The 23,480-nt window shown below is 33.9% G+C and overlaps 1 protein-coding gene and 1 non-coding gene across 4 annotated transcripts in view; both read right to left on the bottom strand.

Annotated features, from left to right (window-relative positions):
- Positions 1 to 5,589: 5,589 nt before the first annotated feature.
- The window catches only part of SNX16 (sorting nexin 16), a 43,596-nt gene continuing 25,705 nt past the window's right edge, over positions 5,590 to 23,480 (bottom strand). For all 3 annotated transcript variants that reach the window (XM_045560972.1, XM_045560974.1, XM_045560973.1), the window contains 3 exons: positions 9,067 to 9,203; positions 8,352 to 8,474; positions 5,590 to 7,609 (listed from right to left, as the gene is read on the bottom strand). In XM_045560972.1, the coding sequence (XP_045416928.1) occupies positions 7,513 to 7,609; positions 8,352 to 8,474; positions 9,067 to 9,203 (357 nt within the window). In that variant the 3' untranslated portion in view covers positions 5,590 to 7,512. The remainder of the gene's footprint in view (positions 7,610 to 8,351; positions 8,475 to 9,066; positions 9,204 to 23,480) is intronic.
- On the bottom strand, positions 20,347 to 20,453 carry LOC123645299. Its single transcript, XR_006737492.1, has one exon. It is a non-coding gene; the product is annotated as a U6 spliceosomal RNA (small nuclear RNA).

The following is a 23,480-nucleotide window of genomic DNA, read 5'->3' as shown; positions in this document are numbered from 1 at the left end:
GCTGTGTGAATTTATTTCTGATCTCTCTATTCTGTTCCATGGTCTATGTGTCTGTTTTTAATGTGAGTACCATGTGTTTTGGTTACTATAGCCTTAGAGTGTATATTTTGAAGTCAGGTAGTGTGATGTTTCCAGCTTTTGTTCTTTTTTGCTCAAGATTGCTTTAGCTACTCAGGGTCTTTCATGGCTCCACAAAAATGATAGGATTTTTTATTTCTGTGAAAAATGTCATTGGTATTTTGATAGGGATTGTATTGATTCTGTAGATCACTTTGGGTAGTATGGACATTTTAACAATATTAATTTTTCCAGTTCATGAACACAGGGTATCTTTCCATTTGTTTGTGTCTTCTTCAATTTTTTTCATCAATGTTTTATAGTTTTCAGTGTACAGTACTTTCATCTCCTTGGTTAAATTTATTCCTAAGTATTTTTTTTTTTTGGTAGCTATTGTGAATAGAATTGTTTTCTTCATTTCTCTTTTGGATAGTTTGTTGTTGGTGTATAGGAACACTAGTGATTTTTTTCATGTTGATTTTATATCCTGTGACTCTACTAAATTTGTTTATTAGTTCTAACTATTTTTTGGATTCTTTAGGGTATTTTTTTTATATATAAGATCATGTCACCTGCAAACAGAGACAATTTTACTTCCTCCTTTCCAATTTGGATGTCTTTTATTTCTTTCTCTTGCCTAATTGCTGTGGCTAGGACTTCCCATACTACATTGAATAGGAATGGTGACAGTGGGCATTCTTGTCTTGTTGTCTTGTTCGTGATCTTAGACAAAAAGCTGTCAGCTTTTCTCTCTTCAATATTATGTTAGCTGTGGTGTTGTCAGATATAGCCTTTTAAAACGATTAAATATTAAAATAGTCACAGAACAAAGACAAAACTTTGTGATATTGTGCCATTATGGTATCTCCTTTGAAGGAAGAAAAACACCATCTGTTATAAGAAATTAATTATGAAATGAAAAACAAATTAACTGGATGATACACCTGGGTCCATCAGGCATATTTCCATGACACTTGTCACCACAGTGCACATGGAGTCATGAATTTCTGGTCTTCATTTTAGTACTGAAAACATATGAGTCCCTAATATGTTCTAGACCACTGTACTGTGAGCAAGGGATAAGAAGAACAAGAGGGGTAATACTCCCTAATTAATCTGAGTTCAGTTCTCTAAGGCAGGCCTGTCCCCTACATTTTAGACTATTTTATCCAACTGCCCGATTGAGAGCTCCACCTGGATTGCCCATAGTATTTCACATGTAGCAGGTCCCCAGCTGAATGTGTCCTCTTCCCCTCAACCTCCTCCTCCCTCTGTAAGTCTCTATGTCAGCACAACAATTTACTCCGAGAGTATCAATCCCCAAGATTTAAGTTTTCTTTCCAAATATTTTTTTTGCTAATGACCTCTATTTTCTCTAATAATTCCCCAATTCAGGCTTTTATAATCCTAATTATTTAGTAAATATTTTTGAGCACTCACTATGTGCCAAATCCTCTTCTAAGTGAGGAAAGGGGCAGAGATTAGAGGAAAATAGACAAAGCCCTGCCTTTTGGGGGAAGGACTGGGACTGGGGAGGAGAGCAGGTGAAATAGCTAATAAGAAAGTAAATAATAAATTTGAGATTAAGGTGACTGTTTTGAGGACTATTTTAGGTTGCCTAAAGAGGAAAAATCTAGCGAAGATTTTAAGAGAAGTCAGCCAGTGAAGAGTCTGGAAACGGCACTATAGACAGGGAATGCGGCAAGGCTGGGAGGTAGGAGAGCTTGGGACTCAGGGAACAAAAGGCAGCTATGTGGGCTGGCATTAGAGGAGCACAGTTGGTGGAGGGGAAACCATAGTTGGAGGCCATGTAAACAAGTGTGAATTTTACATTAAGTGAAATGGGCAGTCTTTGAAAGTTTTTAGGTAGAGAGAAAACATGATGTGATTTAGGTTTTTCAAAAAGAAAACTGTGGCTCCTATGGGGAAATAGAGTATAGTGGGGGCAAAGGTGGAAGCAGAGAGATCAATTAAAATACTGTAGTAATGGTTCATTTGAGATATTTTGGTGATTTGGACTAGGGTGATGGCAGTGGAAATAAAGAGAATTGGATAGATTTAAGGTATAAGAGAAATCATTCCCACATCCCCCAACCCAGGAAGACATATGTAATTGACCTGTCAAATTTCTCCATCTTGTCTATAAAATATGCTACTGACACTCATGGCGCCCCATTTTAGGACACCTGCATACTCTGGTTCCCCCGAGAGAGGTATGATTATTAAGAATCAGTTGTTCCCAAATTTGTGTATACCAGCTGTATTTGACAAATTTAAATGTTTACTAACGGTATATGAAACAATACTACTTGAGGAAGCTGGAGCTGATCCTTCTGCTTGGTATGCCCTTCTATTTATTCCACTTTTAAGAAGCAGCTAAAAAGTACTAGACTCCTACTTTTTGCCAATATTGCCATCTTTTCCAGTTCTCACATCCCCGTAATTCACCATGAATACCTGTGCCATATTAACCACAGTGATGCACAATTGTATATGTGGTTTGCTGGAAGGAGTCTTAGAAGTTAAGGCACTTTTGATATGTCTAACAGATGTTTCTCTCCCCTTTAGCTTTTAAAAGAAAAACAATTTTCCCCCTTTTCTTTGCTAACAAAATGTAAAATATTTTCCCAGACAGATGTCCCTTCTTTCATACAGATCAGTCTCTATAAAAAGCCTTATTACTCTGAACTCCTTGAAGGGATCATATGTTTCTTAATTTTTATAACCCAGTGCCAACACATACATCAATGCTTGTTGAGTGAACAAATGAAAGAATAGATTAATTTTTTGAACTGAGAATATCTTTGTAAACATTTAATGACACTACTTCCATACTATATCGTTAAGGACTGAGTGTTTATGTCTCCTTCCAAATTCGTAAGTTGGAGCCCTAAGTCCCAGTGTGGCTGTATTTGGAGATGGGGCCTCTCAGGAAGTAATTAAGGATAAATGAGGTCATAAGGGTGGGGCCTCGATCTGATAGGACTGGTCTCCCTATAAGAAGAGACACCAGAATGCTCCCTCAAAGCTCAGGCACACAAAAAGATCATATGAAGACACAGAGAGATGGTGGCTGCCTACAAACTAAGAGTAGAGGCCTTAGAATGAAACCTACCTTTCAGAGCCTTGATCTTGGACTTTCCAGGCTCCATAATTATGAGGAAATAAAATTCTGTTGTTTAGTCCACCCAGTAGTCTGTGGCATTTTATTACAGCAGCACAAGCAGACTAATATATATTACTATAATAATACATACACAAATGTAGCTCAATAGATTTTGTTTCATACATATTTCATTTGCCAAAAAGAGCCTCAGAAGGGATTTTTAAAATGTCTAATAGATGGTTTCTCCTCTTTAGCTTTCAAGAAAACTTTTTTTCTTCTTAAATTTTTCTTTGCTAACAAAATGTATAATATTGTAAACAGAAGTCTTTTTGTGAAAATCTTTTTTTGTCTTAAGCTTACAATCTACAATACATTTAAGATAGCTCTTATCTTGATACAATTAGTACAAAACCCACAACATACAGTGGCTTAACAAGTGGCTAAATCTTTGTGATTCTTTTACCCTTCTCTCATGCTTGTCACACCTCATGTCTGATGGTTACAGTAGCACCTCTGAACATCCATCTGAGATCAAAACAAGACAAAGGGGGAGAGGCTGTATCAGCAATGTGCTTGCCTTCTTATAGGAAAAGATTTCCCAGAAGCTTCCAGCAGACTTCCATTTATCTCATTGTTCATAATTGTGACTCAGGCTCAAACTTCGCTACAGGTGGAGCTGACAAAACAAGTTATTTAGTTTTTCTAATTCCTATCTTGGAGGTGGCAAAGCAGAATAGGAATGCAAATATCTCTTGGGTTAGCCAATCAACAATGTCTGCTATCCAAAGGAACTAGAAGGCTTGGACTGGTAGATCAGCTAATTCTAGAGAAAGAATTCTCTAGAGTTCTAGGCTTAATAACTTGAAGGTGGGGCTTTACATTTCACACTTCAGCCACTACTGACTAACATTAATAACTCTTTGATTACAATTAGCTAGGCTGCAAATATTATATTAGGGTATTTAAGATTTATTCTCATTCTCACCATATCTATTACAATAAAGTACTACTTTTCATTTATTGAGTATACATTGGCTGCATTGTTGTTTGTTTCATGTGGAGATAATGACACTAATCTATTTTTCTGTAAAAGATAAGATAGTGGCACTGAGGTTCTAATTTGAGGCTGTGATTGAGAAATGATATTTTGACTTTATTTACACTATGCTCTAAGCCAGAAATCTACATACAGCTTTACCACTAGCTAGCAGTTCTAAATTTGCACTCCATATTGACTGATCTTACTTCAAGCTATTTTTAAAAGAGAAGAATAATTTAGTTTTTTGTAATCATTGACATCACTCACTGATGGTGGTAATTGTGTTAGATCAGGCATAGGCTATGACAAGTTCTTACCTAAATGTAGCCTAAAATGCCATTCAAGTCTGACACTATAGCAGAACAAATATGTTTCAATAGAACAACTTAAATAGGGAAAAAATAGGGTTAAAAGAAAAAAAAGCCATAATTACCACATAAAAGCATAACTCATACAATTCTATATAGTAGCTACACGTGAACTACAATTTGGTTTAGAGCTGCCTAAAAGACAAAACAAAGAGGAGAAACAAAGAGAGTAATAGAGTCTTTAAGACAAAAACAAATCAACTGCTTAGGAGAAGCACAGGTTTTACTGCTACTGAGACCTAAGAGAATTTTTTCCCGTGGGTCCACATAAAAGGTACACTGTGCATTATAGCAGCCATCAGCTGTAGAAACATATGTATTGAAAATACACATTTTGATGATTGTTTTTGCTATTAGAAGCCAACAGCATAGCAGCAAAGTGCACTGCAGTGCAGTAAAGGTAATTCTATGAAGAGCCAAAATGTGGATCAAATATGTGGCTCTCGGAAGATCAAGAGGATAAAATTTAGATTCCTCTACTAGTTGGGAATACCAAGTTGTTTTAACATAATCCCAAAACTCCTCTATCCCTGTAAATAATAAAATCTATTTCAAAACAAATTATTTTTAGACCTAAGGCCACTTTTCCCTTCTAATATCACACACAGTTGAACGAAGCTACATAGATGATTTATCTAAGAAACAAGGCTTTCTAAAAAATGTTTTTTAAATGGCTAATCTCAGTGTAGATAAAATACATTTTAAAATGCTAAGTTTTATGGTTGTACTACCTAAATGTGAACTTAATTTTTAAAAGTTTAAGTTAAAAGATTATCCACAAAATGTTTTGTTTTAGTTACATTCAATTTATTATTATTATTGGTTACATTTGAAGTGCATTACACCTATTTACAGACTTTAAAAAATGATCAGTAATACAAAGTGTAAACTTAAAAAAATCATAGACTCATTCCACATGTGTGAAATGCAGCACATAAATATAATTCAATTTACAATAATGTAGGGGGTAGGGAGAATAACAGAAAGTGGAGGGGGAAAATAGTATTTAACAACTACTGTTGTACTGAAAAAATAATTTATTAAATGAATATAATACTGGGAGTAAAATGCATTAAAAAAGTAAAAAAAAAGTAAATTCTAAATATAAATAGTGATTTACCTAATTAACAGAATTTTTTCTTTACCCATTCAGAATTTTAAATATAATCTTCTGAAAAGCCAAATTATAAAAGTGTATGGTTCACTTTAAAGTCAGGCAGCACTATAATATCTAGAATTTGGCAAAGATCATCTTGTTTTATTAGACTCAAAATGGTATTGATTAAATGATTGTTCTGTTTAAGCCTTTTAAAAAGTCTAGAATGATAATTTTAAAATGAATAAGCAGACTAATTATATTTATTTCTGTCTCTAACGATAGTAAACACATTTCTAACACACTGTGGAAAAATGTTCCGAGTCACAGAATACTTGTGCATTTTGACAAAGACTTTTAAAATTTTTCACACTTTGGTAAAAAGTAGTTTCCTTTTTAGATCAAAGGGTAATAGCCATTAGATGTGTTTATCTGTGTCAGTAGGATTTCAAACAGACACATCTTAATATGTACATCAAGATACTGACAAACTTCTAAACATTAATAGTAGAGAAAAAAATGGAGATTGTTATTCTATTTCCCCCCAAAATTTCCCTCAGTTTTTAGAAAGCATATACAGTTCAATATACCAACTAGGATTTCAAACTGATGGCACGATTACAATGCATATTAACAGCAGTATGCAAAACAGTAGAAATAAAAAATAAATGAGTAACTTCACGCTATAAAAATGAAACAAGGCACTTCCAATAATTGTACACAAAGCTGAAATAAACATAAACATTTTTTTATCTCCTAGACCCTAGGAGACTTTTGTAAAAAGTGAAATAGTAAAGGCACTACATAATTCTTTCTCCTAACTCTACTTACTAAAGAAATTCACCAATTAAACTTGGCACAAAAGAGTTTAATTATCATAAAGTGCATCACTTGGCTAAACACATTAAAAAGAAAATCAGCCGTAGTACAGTATAACAACATCTTCACATACATAGAAATAAAAATGCAATGCCAGGAGTCAAGCTAGTTAGAAACTTTGCAGTATATATGGCTTTTTATTTTGTTTTCTTTTTTATATATCTTCCTATCTGATTAGAATCTATATTTTCAGAAGAATTTGCCTTGATTAGCAACAAGAGGTAGTGTTCTGAAAGCGGCAAACTCACTGAATTTACAGTATAGATTTAAGATAAAGATTATGTGGAAAATAAACACGTACAACATGCTAATAATCTGAGACACTTATAGTATAAAATCAAGGCTATTTTATCTCTTTAGCTATAGGATTACAGCTCTTTTAAATACTTTTCCTTTGGTATTAGAAAGTCATCTTCTTTTTAAAATAGCATTAACATTTCAAATAAGCAATTTTTATTTAAAGACAGTAAACATACCAACATTTAAAACTCAACTCATTTTTATCTTTACTACGATATTCACTGATTTAAACCATTAATGAAAATGTAACATGTCAGAGATACAAAGAAATACATATCACCAACGTAGTAACATGCAATTAATTTCCATTTCATTAATATAACTGGTGATTTAAAACATACACACATTAGTTTTGAGTAATATACAGGCGAAACATCATAATAATTTATGCACAGTATTTAAACATGGACTTTGATAACAAAATTCTAATGAGATTCTTTTTTAGAGTATTAAATACAAGGTTGGAAAAATACAATTAAAAGCAGCAGTGAATATATTTCTCATCCCAATAACTTAAAAAAACTTTATATAAACTTTATACATGTGCATTCTTGCTCTCTTCTGTAAATGTTTTACAGTTCTTTTTTTTCTTTTTAAACAGTATTTGCCACTCTATTGTAAATTTGCTGAAACATAAAAATGGAGGGAACTGCTTATGATATATTTATTAGTCTTCTTCAGCATCATATGCCACTTCTGCTACTTCTATCTCTGATATAGTATTTTCAGATTCGCTAAAGCTTAAGCATGGTTTATTATCAGCTCTGCAAAAAAGAGAGAAACATGTAAATGAAGGGATTGGATGCATGCTATTTCACTTCACTTTTACCTTCAAAAATCTTTTACTTTATGGGAAGAATATTTACATACTTAAAAGTACTTAATGTAAATGAATATTTAAATATTCAATCAGAAATATAAGTTATTGCCAGGCAACACCTTTGGAGATATGCTTTTTATTTTATTTTTTTAACTCTTTCAGCTCTCTAAACTCCATTTACCATCAAAAATCTAGTTTGTAATTACTTTTACCAACATAAAATTTGTTCTCATAATTATAGTTCAACCATTACCATGAAACTATTAACGGTTACATTGGATTTATATGTAATAATAATTCTATGTGCTTTCAAATACATTACCTTTTCATCATTCCTATTAGGCAAGGCAGGGTAGTTGCTATTATAGTATTGTACTTTTTGAATGGGAAAAGGGTGATATTGAGGGAGATTAAAGTAATTTGTCAAGGTTTACAAAATTAATGCATCAGCTGAGTCAGAGCCCAGTTAATAGTTTCAAAGTAAGCAATGAGAAAACTTATAACCTAATGCCAAAGACACATTTTTAGGGAGAGCCTAAAATTATCTATAGTCCCTCTCTGTTTGCTCAGCAGATTCATAATACAGTAACAGAGTTCATAAAAAAAAACCACCTCTATAGAGTATTAGGACCACTTTCTCCCAATTGTTCAAAGGATCAAGCTATAATAAACTAAATATTGTATACCTGGATTCTTCATCCAAGACATCCTGATCAACCTCAAGTGCAGAGGACTCCACCTTTAGGATCTGTCCACCTTCTTCTGTTCCTGACATACATGGTGATCCTTCAGGTTCTAAAGACAGTGTTCTAAAAATATGTTACAGCAACAAGTTATTTTCTATGAATAAAATAGGTATGTTTATTGTTGTGAGTGCATGTTGCTTCAGTAGTCTTCAGTTGTTAAATCTTAATATAGTCACATGGCTAATAAATAGCTCATTCTGGGAGTCAACAGAGAAATTAGTAGCTATGATTAATTTAAAATGATTTTTTTTAGCATCAATTCAGTATGTGCTGATGAGAAAGCAAACTAGAGCTTTTATATGTGAAAAGGTGGCATAAAAGCCTATAAACTAAGATATTATTTAAATAGGATAATGGTATTCTATTTAATAGTGGTTATTTACTTAATAATAATTTAACAATGATTAAATGAATAATGTTTATCTTGTTGAGCAGCTAGAGGCTTATTTTACTGGTGTTTCCCATCCTTCGAATGTTCAGTTTCCTAAATAAATAAATCAAAACAATTTTCCCAATCTGCAAGAAAGTATGCTAAAAGTTTCTAACTTTCAGAATCAGAAATTTCCTAAATCATATTAAAATACAAAGAGCATTTAACCTGGAGTATTAAGAGTTTAATTAGTCAGACTAAAAATACAAGTATCACAACACAAACCTGATTCTGTTCTCTAAAGTGTCTATATGAAGTTGCTTCTCATTGAGCTGTTTCTTCAGTGATTCTACCTCTTTTTGTTTTTCAAGTAGTTCTTTTTGTAAATGGTAGTTAGTCTCTTCTAAAGTTTCACAGAAAGCCTTAAAGAAAGAAAACCAAACACGTGCAGAAAAAGAATAAAATTAAAATTAATTACCTATGCAGTATCTTTCTTAAGAGCATTACTGAAGAGTCAAGGAATATAGATAATCAAAATAATATGCTTACAACCCCAAATGATTTGTTCTCTACCCTTATCTTTTTAGGCCATGCTATCTTGGCTTTCTTAGTCCCCATCCACCAGGGGGACTTACAACTACAAGTCCTTTTTCTTAAGAATTATTACTGTAATAAGCTAGTGTGCCTGGAGTGAGTATGTGATATCCTTGTAGTGTAGAATTGGGACAAAAATAACTAGTATTTACTGCTTTGGTTTCTATTCTCCTCAATCTATTTTTGCCTAGTCCTACATGATTACACTTAAAAAAACACTGTGGCTATTGATTCCATTTGTACTAGCAGAGTAGACATACTGCTGTAATAGCAACTTCCGTGACAGCACTTTCGACATTGCTTGGCCCTTGCCAACCCTTTCACCATATTCACTCAAAACTGACATTCTGCATACTTTATACCCAAGATGCTAAACATAGCTGAAATAAAGATTAGAATCCATGAAATCATACTATCACAAAGTATGATGCCATGAAACTATTTTGGTCACCCTGATAAAGCTTTCAGTGTTGCTGGTCAATTTTTTTTAATTGTTCTTAGCTATTATCTAGTGATAGTTACCTACCACTCTTCGTGTCCTCTGTGACTGTTTTAAACCCTTACCTTCCCACAGCCCAAATACTCTACACTATGTTACTATTGCTGCTCCCAAGCCCAGCAGATGATCTTGAATCCTACACCAAGGAAAAAAAATAATTGACTCTCAGAATCCTAACTATATTTGGATTCTATTCTTGCTAGGTAAGACCTGCTTAACTTCTTCAGAAGCTTGCTCTATCACTTAAATTCTCTCTCTAAAATTTTCAAACTTTCTGCCCTGTTCTGGTCCCTATACTGAATAAACTTGCTTGAAGTTTATTAGGAAAATTCTAAAAATCTCTCTATAAAAAAACAAAATTACCTTTACCACTCTCTTGCTCACAAGTCTCTCTAGTTACTAACTCATTGCCTTCCTTTCAAAATGAACTCCATAAAAAAATTTATTACCCCAATTTGGCCAAAATTATGCTATCAACTTCCAATTGTTTTTGTTAATCTCCAGCCCAGACCTTTCCTGATTACATAGGCATTATTCAATGCCTATTGCTCCTCTTCAATTGGATGGATCAATAGCAAGTCAAATAAAAAATGTTCCCAAGGGAACATCTTCTCTTATACCTAATCATCGAGCTACCAGATTGTCACTTTAGATCATTCTATTTCCCTATTTTCTATGGCTCAAGGGCAATCCAATGTTTTCTACCTTCTCATACTTCATCAACATTTCTTGTGTTTTTATCAGATACTTTCTATCTCTATTTCTACTGCTGTTAGTTCTTAACTAAACTCCAATATCAGTAAATCAATTGGCTTACCCATTGGTACTCTTCCAAGTCAGACCGTTTTTTAAAAAATAGATATGAGCATGTTACCTGTGATTCAACGCTGCCTAAAGGACAAGGTCGAGTAGCTTACCTTGGCAAATGAGGTACCTTATGATGTGCTACATGCCTTTCACCCCAACTTCACAGCTTGCTCCATTACCTTTGTTTTCCTCTGGTACTTTACACACCCCACGTTCCAACCAAACTACTCTCAGTTTCTCACATATTAGTCTTTATATAGATGGGAATATATAATACATTATCATTCTGAGGCTTGCTTTGTCAACTAACCACATATAATGACAATATAAACATCCTTACATTTAAAAATCTAGATATATTCACAGCATTATGAAAAAAATGAACAGTTTTCAATTATCACTTAAATAGGATCTAAGATCATATCAAAAAACAAAATAAAATCAATAATGAATAAATTCCATTAATAACTATGGTAGAATAGATAAACTAAAGTCTCCAGCTATAAAACACCTAGTTAACATCCCAACTTTTAAAATAGCTAAATGGACAGCAAACAAAGGTATATCTTGGGGGTCAAAAGTGAAGAGAAATTAAAACAAGTGCCACAAGCATGTGCACTGAAACTATAGCTGCAAGGAGTAGGAAGAAAAGCTGTATTTTGGTAACCTTGACTGTTGGGTTGGAATATCTGGCACCAGGCACATTTTGGGTTTTAGTAACAAAAAATGAGATACTCAGGAATAAAGCAACGGCCCAAAAGAGCTAAAGCATTATTAATAAAAGTCACTCATCAACATAGAAATACTTCAAGAAAGATTGCCTCAGTCTGGTCTCTAGGTGGGTGAGGTAAAGTCTCCCTGAAGAATCTAAAACCATGGGCCAATGCCTTGTGAATTTTAGGAAGAATAATGCATTCTAAGGAAGACAAATAAAAATAAATACATACCTAGATACAAGATAGTGAAACTGCAAATATCAAAATCAAATAGAAAATCTATTTATTTATTTGAGACAGAGTCTTGCTCTATCGCAGTGGCAGGCAGTGGCGTAAGCATAGCTCACAGCAATCTAAAACTCCTGGGCTCAAGTGATTCTCCTGCCTCAGTCTCCTGAGTAGTTGGGACAACAGGTGCATGCCACCACACCGGGCTAATTTTTCCATTTTTTGTAGAGATGGAGTCTCACTCTTGCTCAGGCTGATCTTGAACTCCTGGCCTCAAGCAACTATCCGCCTTGGCCTCCAAGAATGTTAGGATTTATAGGCGTGAGCCACTGTGCCTGGCCTCAAACAGAAAATCTCTAACACACCAGGAAGAAAAAACAGTTTACTATAAAGGGACAGCAATGCGCTGAGGGTAGATGTCACACAACAGTGTATGTCAAAGGCAATGGTAAACACTTCAAAGCACTGAGAAAAGTAACTATCAAGATAGAATTCTACACTCAGTTAAATCACACTTCAAGAATGAGAGCAAGATTAAAAGAAATTCGAACATCAAAGACCTAAACATTACCAGCACATTCACTGAAAGAACTAGTAAACTAGTACTTTTGAGAAGAAGTTAACTGAACCCCAAAGGAAAGAGCAAGATGAAAGAAGGAATGGCAAGGAATGAAAATGGTAAACACTCAGGTAAATCAAAAGAAGCATTGACGATGTGAAACATCATAACGGCTAACTTTGGAGAGGGCTATAAACAACTTGATTCTAAAATATTAGATGAGAACAACATATGACCATCAAATAAAAGACAGTGACTACAGAACTTAGAAACTAAGAGTAGAGAAAAAAGGGAAGAAAGAAAACTGATTAACTAACATGAAAGGGAAAAAAAGAGGAAGGAAAAAAGCAGCATTAAAAAAACAAGGTAAACAGAAAGCGTAAAATAAAATGGTAGAAATAAATACAAATATATTGGTAATTACTATACATATCAGAATAAACTCACAGGTAACAGACAGATTAGAAATATACTTATCAGGGAAGGGGCAAATGTTTGCTCTTCCCCCACAAAAAGTTATAGTTTTTATTAATACTTGGCAGAATGCATTTCAAGGTGAAAAACATTATAAGTCACAAAGAGTCACTATATAATAATAAAAGGAATAATTCACCAGGAATATGTCACCTATTAATACATAATTATAAGAGGAAATTTAACAAATCTGCACCATAATGGGTAAATGCAATAATACTCTTGGTAATTAATGGATTAAACAGAAAAAAAATCAGTTAAGATTTGAAACATTTTAACAATAAAATTAATGAGCTTGATCTGATGAACATATATTGAACTGTGAATATAATAATTTGGAAATACACATTCTTTTTAAGCATACATGGAAAATGTAGAAAATGTATTACATATATACAGATTGTAAAGACTGCAAAGCACTGTCTCAATGATAATAATTAGCAGTGGCCAGGTGCAATGGCTCATGCCTGTAATCTTAGCACTTTTGGAGGCCAAGGAGATGGGAGGAGTATTGGAGGCCAGGAGTTCGAGACCAGCTTGAGCAAGAGTGAGACCTTTTCTCTACAAAAGAGAAAATAGAAAAATTAGCTGGGTGTGCTGGTGCATGCCAGTGGTCCCAGCTACTCCGAGGCTGAGGCAGGAGGATCCCTTGTGCCAAGGAGTTTGAGGTTGTAGTGAGAGTTATGATGAAGCCACTGCACTCTAGCCCGGGATCTCATCTCAAAAACAAACCAAGAACAACAAAAAAGAACCAGTGTTATAGAGAACACAATATGAAAAAAATACAAATAAAAAATAAAAAAAAATGCTTAACATGTAAGAGCATTCTAAATGTATGCAGCAAAGAAGATATTATAAAGAACATTATAAAATATGAATAATAAAAATACTATTGCCGGGCGCGGTGGCTCATGCCTGTAATCCTAGCACTCTGGGAGGCCGAGGCGGGTGGATTGCTTGAGGTCAGGAGTTTGAGACCAGCCTCAGCAAGAGCGAGACCCTGTCTCTACTAAAAATAGAAAGAAATTATCTGGCCAACTAAAATATATATTTATGGAAAAAATTAGCCGGGCATGGTGGCGCATGCCTGTAGTCCCAGCTACTGGGGAGGCTGAGGCAGTAGGATCGCTTAAGCCCAGGACTTTGAGGTTGCTGTGAGCTAGGCTGATGCCACGGCACTCACTCTAGCCTGGGCAACAGAGTGAGACTCTGTCTCAAAAAAAAAGAAAATACTATTTATTAAGACCTATGAAAGGCAATTTGAGTGCAATTCAAAAGAAATGTACTAGAAACAAATGAAAAAGCACACAACTCAATAAGTCAAAAAAAGAAAAGACTAAAACCAAGCATAAAAAAGAAATTAATAAAGATAGAAGAACTTAAGAGAATCAAAAAAGCAAAAAATGCTTCTTTGAAAAGACTATTAAAATATACCAAATACAAGAAAAAAAGAGCAGTAGAAACAATAGTGAGATTGAAAGTAGATTTATTGCTAAAGATATGTTAAGAGATTTTTAAAAAATGTGAGACTACTAAGAACAGTCTTGTATCAATGTATTTTAAAACCTATCCAAAGTGGTCAATTTTAGAAAAATACAAATTATCAAAACTGATCCCCCCAAAACAAATAATCTGAATTAACTAAAGTCATTGAAGAAATGGAGTCAGTTGTGAAAAATCCACCTGTAAAACTAACAAACAAACTAAAGAAAATATCAGATCCAGGTTGTTTTACGGGGGAGTTCTAATAAACATTCAAGGAACAAACAAATGGTTCTGGAGAATAGAAAAAGACAGACTATTAATCAACTTATAAAACTGATATAATTTTGATGCCAGATCCAACAAGGGCAGTAACAAAAGGAAAATTATAGATGTACAAATTTAAATGAAATCATTTTATTCCAAATCCAGCAATTAAAAAAATTACTAAATGTATGCATTAACCCTACAAATGAATGTTTTATCATTTGAAAATCTATGAATGTAATTTGCCACACAGATTAAAGAAAAAAACCCCATATGATCATCTTTATAGATGCAAGCAAAAGCATTAATAACACACAAATACATATACTCTACAACGTCTTAGCAAAGTACGAATAGAACTTCCTTAATCTAAAAACAAAGACAATAAGTAAACAAACATAAACCTCAGCTACCACCAGCCTACAGAAAACACCATATCCAGTGGTGAAATATAAGATCATTTCCTTTAAAGAAGAGAGAAAAGGGAACTCTACTATAATGACTTCAATTTAACTCCAAAGATCACAGCAAGTACAATAATACAGGAAAATGAAATGAAAGATATTAAGCATTAGAAAGGCAAAAACATAAATTTTAATATTGCAGAGGATATGATTACCTATATAGAAAATCTAAAAGGATCTACAACCTAATGAGAGATTTCAACAAGGATATAACACAAAAATAAATATATACAAATCAATAATACATTGGTAATGATTTAGAATGTAATAAAATATCAATTATCACATCAACAAAACAAGAATAAATTCTATGGCTTTCCTTAGAAGTTTAAGAAAAAAAATCTAAACTTTTATTTAAAAACTTGAAAAAAATACCTTTATAAGAAAAGATCTATTGCTAGAAAGATTCAATATTATAAAGACAATGCTATTCAAAAGTAATCCATAAATGTGTCATAATTCCAAATAAAAGGGCAATAGGATTTTTTCATGGAACTCCCAAGTTGATTTTAAAATTCATATGGAATAGTAAATAGCCAAGTTGAAAGAAGAATAAGGAAGGGAACCCTTGCTCTGCCAGATATTAAAATTATTTATAAAGCTATAGTAACTAACACAGTATAGTACTAGCAGGGAGATAAAGAAAGAGACTACTGAAAAAGAATTGTGACCACGGACAGACCCATTCATACTGAATGATTTAGGATAGAAGAATTCTTAATTAGTAAGGGAAAGATGAACTCAATAAATGATGTTGGGATAACTGGTCATCCATACAGAAAAAGTTGTCAATTCAAGGACCTGAATGTTAAAAGCAAAAGTTTAAAGCTATTTAGAAGGATATTAGGAGAATATCTTTATGTCCTGGGGTATAGGGAGGAACAAAAACCATAGAAAATATGACAAGGGATGTGAACAGGAAATTTACAGAAGAGAAGTCCCGAACAGCTACTAAACATACAAAAGATATCTGAGCTGGCTGGCAATCAGGAAAATGAGGCTAAAATAACAAGATATTATTTTATATCCGTCAGGCTGACAAAAATTAAAAGGTTGACAATACTAAGTGTTAGTGATGATATGGAGCAATAGGAAAATATATTGTTTGTAAAAGTATAAACTGGTAAAAAAAATTTGGGGAATAATTTAAGCATTATGTAATAAAGTTGAAAAGGAAAATATTCAACAACCAAACAATTCCACTCCTAGGAATATACCTTATGTAAATTCTTAGGTTTCTTCCAAGATTAAAATCCATCCCAGTAAGGGGGTATCTTAGGAAAGGTGTATATAGGAGTGAAGACTGTGTCTTTATTAATAGAATAGTCACTGGAAGAACATGTTGTTGATGGAACTATTTAGCCCTGCTAATAAGACCAAAATGGCATGTATTCCTAGAGAACAAAAAATAAAAAACAAAATAGTATTATGCAATTAATTATAATGTTAATTAAAGGAGAACTTGTGATGTATATAATTTTCTTCTGTGATATGACAGAGAACAAACTGCTCCATCAGTACTGGAAAATCTGCTAGCAAATCATCCTAAAAAACCACTTTCATTATTTATTACAACTCACATTGCATTCTTTACCTGATTTTCTGGGTTTCTCAAATTTAGAAATAAGAAAATTAAGTTTTTAACTTATAGAATAACTGAAGATCAAAATTTAAGTGGAGAATGGATAAGAATTTTAGCTTTATTTGTACTCATAATTCATGTTTTTAAAAAAATTATTTTAAATAATTCATTTCTAATTAAAAACTATTCATTAACGCTAGTATACTAAGACCTCATTTTTCCAATTATTTTCTCTCCATATAAGTAATAGATCTGAATTTCCCAAAATGAAGGTAGACTTAATTTATACCTTTAACCTTTATTCCCTCTTTTAGTACAGGTATATGAGGGGATACAAATGACTACCTTCAATAGGGGGCAGGGAGAACCTTCAATAGGTTAAAGATTTATAGGACTGAGGCTTCATTATCATTTGAATAAGTTTAATTTTATATTCCAAAGGATGGAGGTTAATAGTCATTTTAGAATTTTTCTTGAAGTGAGAGGCTGCTTAAGTAAGTCTGCAGATGAAAGAGATATATATCTTGTAAGGTCACTGTAAACCTTATTTTGAAAGAGAAGAGCTAGCACAAAATTTCTTCAAAATTTATTGTCCAAAGAAACATTTATTTTCAAGTATAGTTGCAGGAAAATGAATTTATTTTAGAGAAAAATTCAAGAGATACATTCCATATTATTAATATTTTGTTGAGAGTATAAACTTAATACTACTTTGGTGATTTATTTAAATCAGTGGTTCTAAACCAGGGGTGATTTTAAACTTAGAGGACATTTGACAATGTCTGGAGACATTTTTGATTGTCATGACTAGGGGGTGCTACTATTGTCTAGTACACAGAGGCCTGAGATGCTGCTAAATATCTACAATACATAGGTCAGCCCCTCATTTACCCCTCACCACCGAAAAATTATCCAGCCCCAAATGCCAATAGTGTGGACGCTGAGAAACCCTGACACAAATCAACTTCCCCTCTTCCCCTACCTGACACGCACTAACTCATGTATATTTTGAACTAAGAGATACAAAAAAGATATTCATTTGTTTTTACAAAAAGCCAAATGTAAACATTAAATATAAACTAACAGCTGTCTTGCAGGAAGAAAGAATACTGTATTTTAAAGGAATATAAATCATAGAATTCTTGAGCTGGAAAAGGAGTGATAAGTGATTAGCTTCTTAAGCCCAATGTCCATTTAAAACAAATTCTAACTTTCCAAACAAATTCTAGATTGAAGTGACAAAATGGTGGCCAAAAGGCTAAATGTATCTCAGAAGGCTGAATGGGGCTCAAAGACGTATTTTGCTAGGCCAGTTTTTAATTTTTAATAGAATTTTAATGCATTTAGAGAGAGCATGCCCTCTCTATTTTGTCACTGTACATACAGGTTATTTTTATTTTTTATAATCCTCAAAGGAATTTCAGTCTTTGATTTCTTTATTATTATTTTTTTTATTTCAGCTCTTCATGGGGGTACAAAAGCTCAGGTTATATACATTGTCCATGTCCCGCCCATCCCCCTGAGTCAGAGCCTCAAGCATGTCCATTCTCCAGTCAGTGCGCCTGGCACTCACCATGTAGTCATACCTCCATCCTCTCCCCCCACCCCCCACCTCCCCGAGTCAGCACCTTCAAGCATGACCATTCCCCAGACAGTGCGCAACGCACTCATCATATAGGCATACACCCATCCCCTCCCCTCACCCCCCCCCTCTCAGTCTGATATCCAATTGGTATCCTTCCCTGATGTGCATTTAGGTGATGATTATCAGGGAAACCAATTTTCTGGTGAGTACATGTGATGCTTGTTTTTCCATTCTTGGGATACTTCACTTAATATAATGGGTTCCAACTCTCTCCAGGAGAACCAAAGAGATGTTGTATCACCATTATTTCTTATAGCTGAGTAATACTCCATGGTATACATATACCACAGTTTACTAATCCATTCGTGGATTGATGGGCATTTGGGTTGTTTCCACATCTTTGTGATTGTGAATTGTGCTGCTATAAACATTCCGGTACAGGTGTCTTTGTTATAGAATGACTTTTGTTCTTCTGGGTAGATGCCCAATAATGGGATTGCTGGATCGAATGGTAGGTCTACTTGAATCTGTTTAAGGTATCTCCATAATGCTTTCCACAGGGGTTGCACTAGTTTGCCGTCTCACCAGCAGTGTATGAGTGTTCCTGTCTCTCTGCATCCACACCAACATGTGTTGTTTTGGGATTTTTTGATAAAGGCCGTTCTCACCGGAGTTAAGTGGTATCTCATTGTGGTTTTGATTTGCATTTCCCTGATGATTAGGGATGTTGAGCATTTTTTCATATGTTTGTTAGCCATACTTATATCTTCTTTTGAAAAATTTCTATTCATGTCGTTTGCCCACTTTTTGATAGGGTTGTTTGATTTTTTCTTGCTGATTTTCCTAAGTTCTAAATAGATTCTTGTTATCAGTCCTTTATCTGATGTGTAGTATGAGAAAATTTTTTCCCATTCTGAAGGCTGTCTGTTTATTTTCGTGACTGTTTCTTTGGCTGTGTAGAAGCTTTTTAATTTAATCAGGTCCCATTTATTTATTTTTGTTGTTGCTGTGATTGCCTTAGGGGTTTTCTTCATAAATTCTTTGCCTAGACCAATGTCTGTAAGAGTCTTTCCTACATTTTCTTCTAGAATTCTAATCGTTTCCCATTTAAGGTTTAAATCTGTTATCCACCGTGATTTGATTTTTGTGAGAGGTGAAATCTGTGGGTCCTGTCTCAGTCTTCTACATGTGGCTATCCAGTTTTCCCAGCACCATTTATTGAATAGGGATTCTTGTCCCCAGAGTATGTTTTTGTCTATTTTGTCAAAGATTAGATGGCTATATGAGGATGGTTTTATATTTGGATTTTCTGTTCTGTTCCACTGGTCTGTGTCCCTGCACTTGTGCCAATACCAGGCAATTTTAAGAACCACAGCCTTGTAGTATAGTTTGAAGTCTGGCAAATTAATACCTCCCATTTTGTTTTTATTGCTTAAAATTGCTTTTGCTATACGGGGTCTTCTCTGATTCCATACAAAGTGTATAATTATTTTTTTTAAATCTATGAAAAATGATGTTGGTAATTTAATAGGGATTGCATTGAATCTATAGATTACTTTGGGTAGTGTAGACATTTTAACAATGTTGATTCTTCCAATCCATGAGCATGGTATGGTTTTCCACCTATTTACGTGTTCTGCAATTTCCTTCCTCAGTGTTTCACAGTTCTCTCTATAGAGGTCCTTTACCTCTTTAGTTAAATATATTCCTAGATATTTTATTTTCTTTGTTGCTATTTTGAAGGAGAACTGGAACCAGACAAGGCTGCCCACTGTCCCCATTACTTTTCAACATAGTATTGGAAGTCCTTGCAAGAGCTATCAGGCAAGAGAGCAGAATCAAGGGTGTCCAAATAGGGACAGAAGAGATCAAACTCTCACTCTTCGCTGATGACATGATATTGTATCTGGAAAACCCCAAGGACTCAACCAAGAGACTCCTGGAATTAATTAATGAATTCAGTAGAGTCTCAGGTTACAAAATCAATACACACAAATCAGAGGCATTCATATATGCCAATAACATTCAATCGGAGAACGAAATTCAGTCTTTGATTTCTGATCCTTGTTCTAGATCATTCTAATGAAACTTTTTGGAAGAGGAGTCTATTATTCTCACTAAATATTCTAAAACATCTATGTCCAAGTTATAAAAAATACATGTTTCTCAATAAAGCTGAATTTTTAAGATTGCCAGCAATAGTTCATAATAGTAATATAGTTATGCATATAGTAGTATATATATCAGGTTCACTTACAAGAACAATTTTATATGAAACAGATCAATGACAATTTTTTAAAAATTTTTTTATAATATGGAATGGTTCACGAATTTCCGTGTCATCCTTGCGCAAGGGCCATGCTAATCTTCTCTGTATCGTTTCAATTTTAGTATATGTGCTGCCGAAGCGAGCATGACAATCTTAAATAATTTAGTCTCATATGCAGATAGTTCACTTTAGTCTGCATAGAGAGAGATGGTAAGGTCCACGAGTAGGACATATTTCTTATTTGATCATAGGTCAATCAGAGTAGAGCAGGCCATGAAAACATACAGCTTTGCAAATGGGAATTTTGGAGTTTAAAAGCACAATAATTGGAATGAAAAATTAATTACAGGCTCAACAGAAGATTAGACATGACAGAAAAATGAATCTGTGAATTTGAAGATCAACAGAAGTTATCTAGTCTGAAGAAGGAGAAAAAAAATAATTGAAGAAAAATAAATAGCACTTCAAAGACATGTGGTACAACATAACGTGTACAAATATAAAAGTAGTGGGAGTCCTAGAAGGAGAAGGGAGAGAGAAAAGGACTGAAAAAATATTTGAAGAAATAATGGCTAACAAATTTCCAAGTTTGATGTAGAACATTAATTTACCAAGTCCAAGAAGCTCAATGAAGCCAAAGTATGAAAAACACAAAGAGATCCACATCTCAATACATCATAGTCAAACTGATAAAAGTCAAAGACAGAAGATCTTGAAAGCAGCAAGTCAAAATGGCTTATCATGCACATGGAAACAACAATATAACTAAAGGTTGATTTTTGACCAGAAACAACAGAGGCCAGAAGGCAGTAGAATGACACATTCAAAGTACTGGAAGAAAAAAAACCTGTTAGCAAAATTATTTTTCAAAAATGAACATTTCCAGATAAAGAAAGGCTATGAGAATTTGTTACCTGCCTTACTAGAACAACTAAAGGAAGAATCTGAGGCTGAAAGGAAGTGATACCAGAGGATAACACCAATCCACAGGAAAAAACGAAGATAGCCAGAAATAGTAAATATGTGGATAAATAAAAGAGTCTATGAAATATTTTTTCTCATTTCTTCTCTTAACTTCTTCAAAAGACAAATGATTATATAATCAATTATACTGTATTGTTGGGTTTATAACATATAAATACATATATAACAACAGCAACAGAGAAGGAAAAGGAGATATATTGATACAAATTTATATTTTAGGTAATTAAACATGAAATGTACGATTTCAAATCAAAAGTTTAGTTTATTATCTCTCAAACAAGAAGCAGTACAATTAAAATATGTGCCTACACTATCAACACAGTTTTGCCATCTTGTCATCTTAACTGTAGCTTGTTTATGCCAGCAGTGAAGAAGCCTGGGGAGCGACTGGTGATGAAATTGCGAAAGGTGTTTTCCACCTTGAGAACTGAGTATTGTTCCTTGCAAGTGGTCCAAAGCTTGGAAGAAGTGGTAGGCAATTGGAGCAAGGTCTGGTGAATATGGTGGATGACAGTGAGTTTCTAAGTCCAGCCTCTGTAGTTCCAGCAGTGTTGTTTGTGTGACATGTGGTTAAGCCTTGTCTTGCAAGAGGATTGGCCTGTCTCTACTGATCAATCTCAGCAGCTTAATCGCAAGCATCCTCATCATTTTGTCCACTGGTTGCAGTAGACATCCGCTATAATCAATTGACTAGGTTTCATGAAGCTGTAGTGGATAACATCTGCTCTGAACCACCAGACACCATTAGCTTTTTTTGACGAATATTCAGTTTTAGACTGTGTTCGGCACTTCATCTTTATACAACCATTGTGCCGAATGCTTGTGATTTTCAAAAAGAATCCATTTTTTATCACATGTAACAATATGGTGTAGAAATGGTTTGCCTTTATGTCATGACAGCAAAAAATGGCAAGCTTTGAGATGATTTCTCTGTTGACGCTTGTTTAATTCACGCAGAACCCATCTATCCAGCTTCTTTACCTTGCTGATTTGCTTCAAATGGTCCAATATTGTTGGAATAGTAATGTCAATCCTTACTGCTAATTCACGCATAGGTTGAGATGGATTCGCTTCCACTACAGCTTTAAGCTCATCATTACCCGCCTTGGTTTCAGGTCACCCACATGGCTCATTTTCAAGATTAAAATCACCAGAATGGAACTTCTCAAACCATCCATGTACTGTGTATTTATTAGCCACATCCTTCCCAAACACTTTGTTGATATTTTGAGCTGTCTGCACTGCATTGGTTCCACAACAGAACTCATATTCGAAAATAAAATGAATTTTTGACTTATCAATGGTTTCACAGAAATTGCATTAAAATTAATCTGAAAGATAATCACAAGTCAAAACGTGTGTTTTAAAGAATGAGGATGTACCTTCACAATAAAAATAAAACAAGAAGTGTCAAAGTAAAAAGTCACACATATCAACTATGAAACTTAGTACTTAAGGAATTTGGACATTTCATGTTTAATAACCTAATATTACTGGAATTAAGTACTGTTATTCTGAAGTAGATTATAAAGATGCACAATGTAGTACCCAGAGCAACCACTAAAAAATAACTGAAAAGTAAAAAATACTACAGAGGAATCAAAATGGCATACTATAAATATTTGTTTCACAGAATAACAGGTTGTAAAGTAGGAAGAGGAAAGAAACAAATAGAGAACAAATTGCAAAATGGCACATGTAAAAGATGGATGTCAGAATGAATAAAAGACCAAGACCCCATTATATGCTATGTACAAGAGACAGACCTTAGGTTGAAAAACACAAACAGATTGAAAAAAAGGACAGAAAAAGATATGCTAAGCAAACAGTAACCAAAATAGAGCTGCAGTGAATAAGACACTATCGTACTGACATTAGGATAGACAAATAGATCAATGGATTAGAATTAAGAGTCTAGAAATAACCCCTTCCTTTTATGGCCATTTGATTTTTGACAAAGGGTCCAACAACATTAAATAAAGGGAATTGAGAAAAATTAAGACATCTACAGGAGAGCCTTACTTCACACATAATAAAGTTAACACAATATGGATCATAAACATAAATGTAAGCTAAAACCATAAAATTCATAGAAAAAAATGTATGAGAAAATCTTCATGACCTTGGATTACGCAAAGAGTTCTTATAATACAACACAAAAGTATAAGCCATAAAAAAGTAGTAAAATG

The sequence above is a fragment of the Lemur catta genome, chromosome 9 (genome assembly GCF_020740605.2).
Source record: "Lemur catta isolate mLemCat1 chromosome 9, mLemCat1.pri, whole genome shotgun sequence".
Classification (NCBI taxonomy): domain Eukaryota; kingdom Metazoa; phylum Chordata; class Mammalia; order Primates; family Lemuridae; genus Lemur; species Lemur catta.
This window is presented reverse-complemented; position numbering and strand designations above follow the sequence as displayed.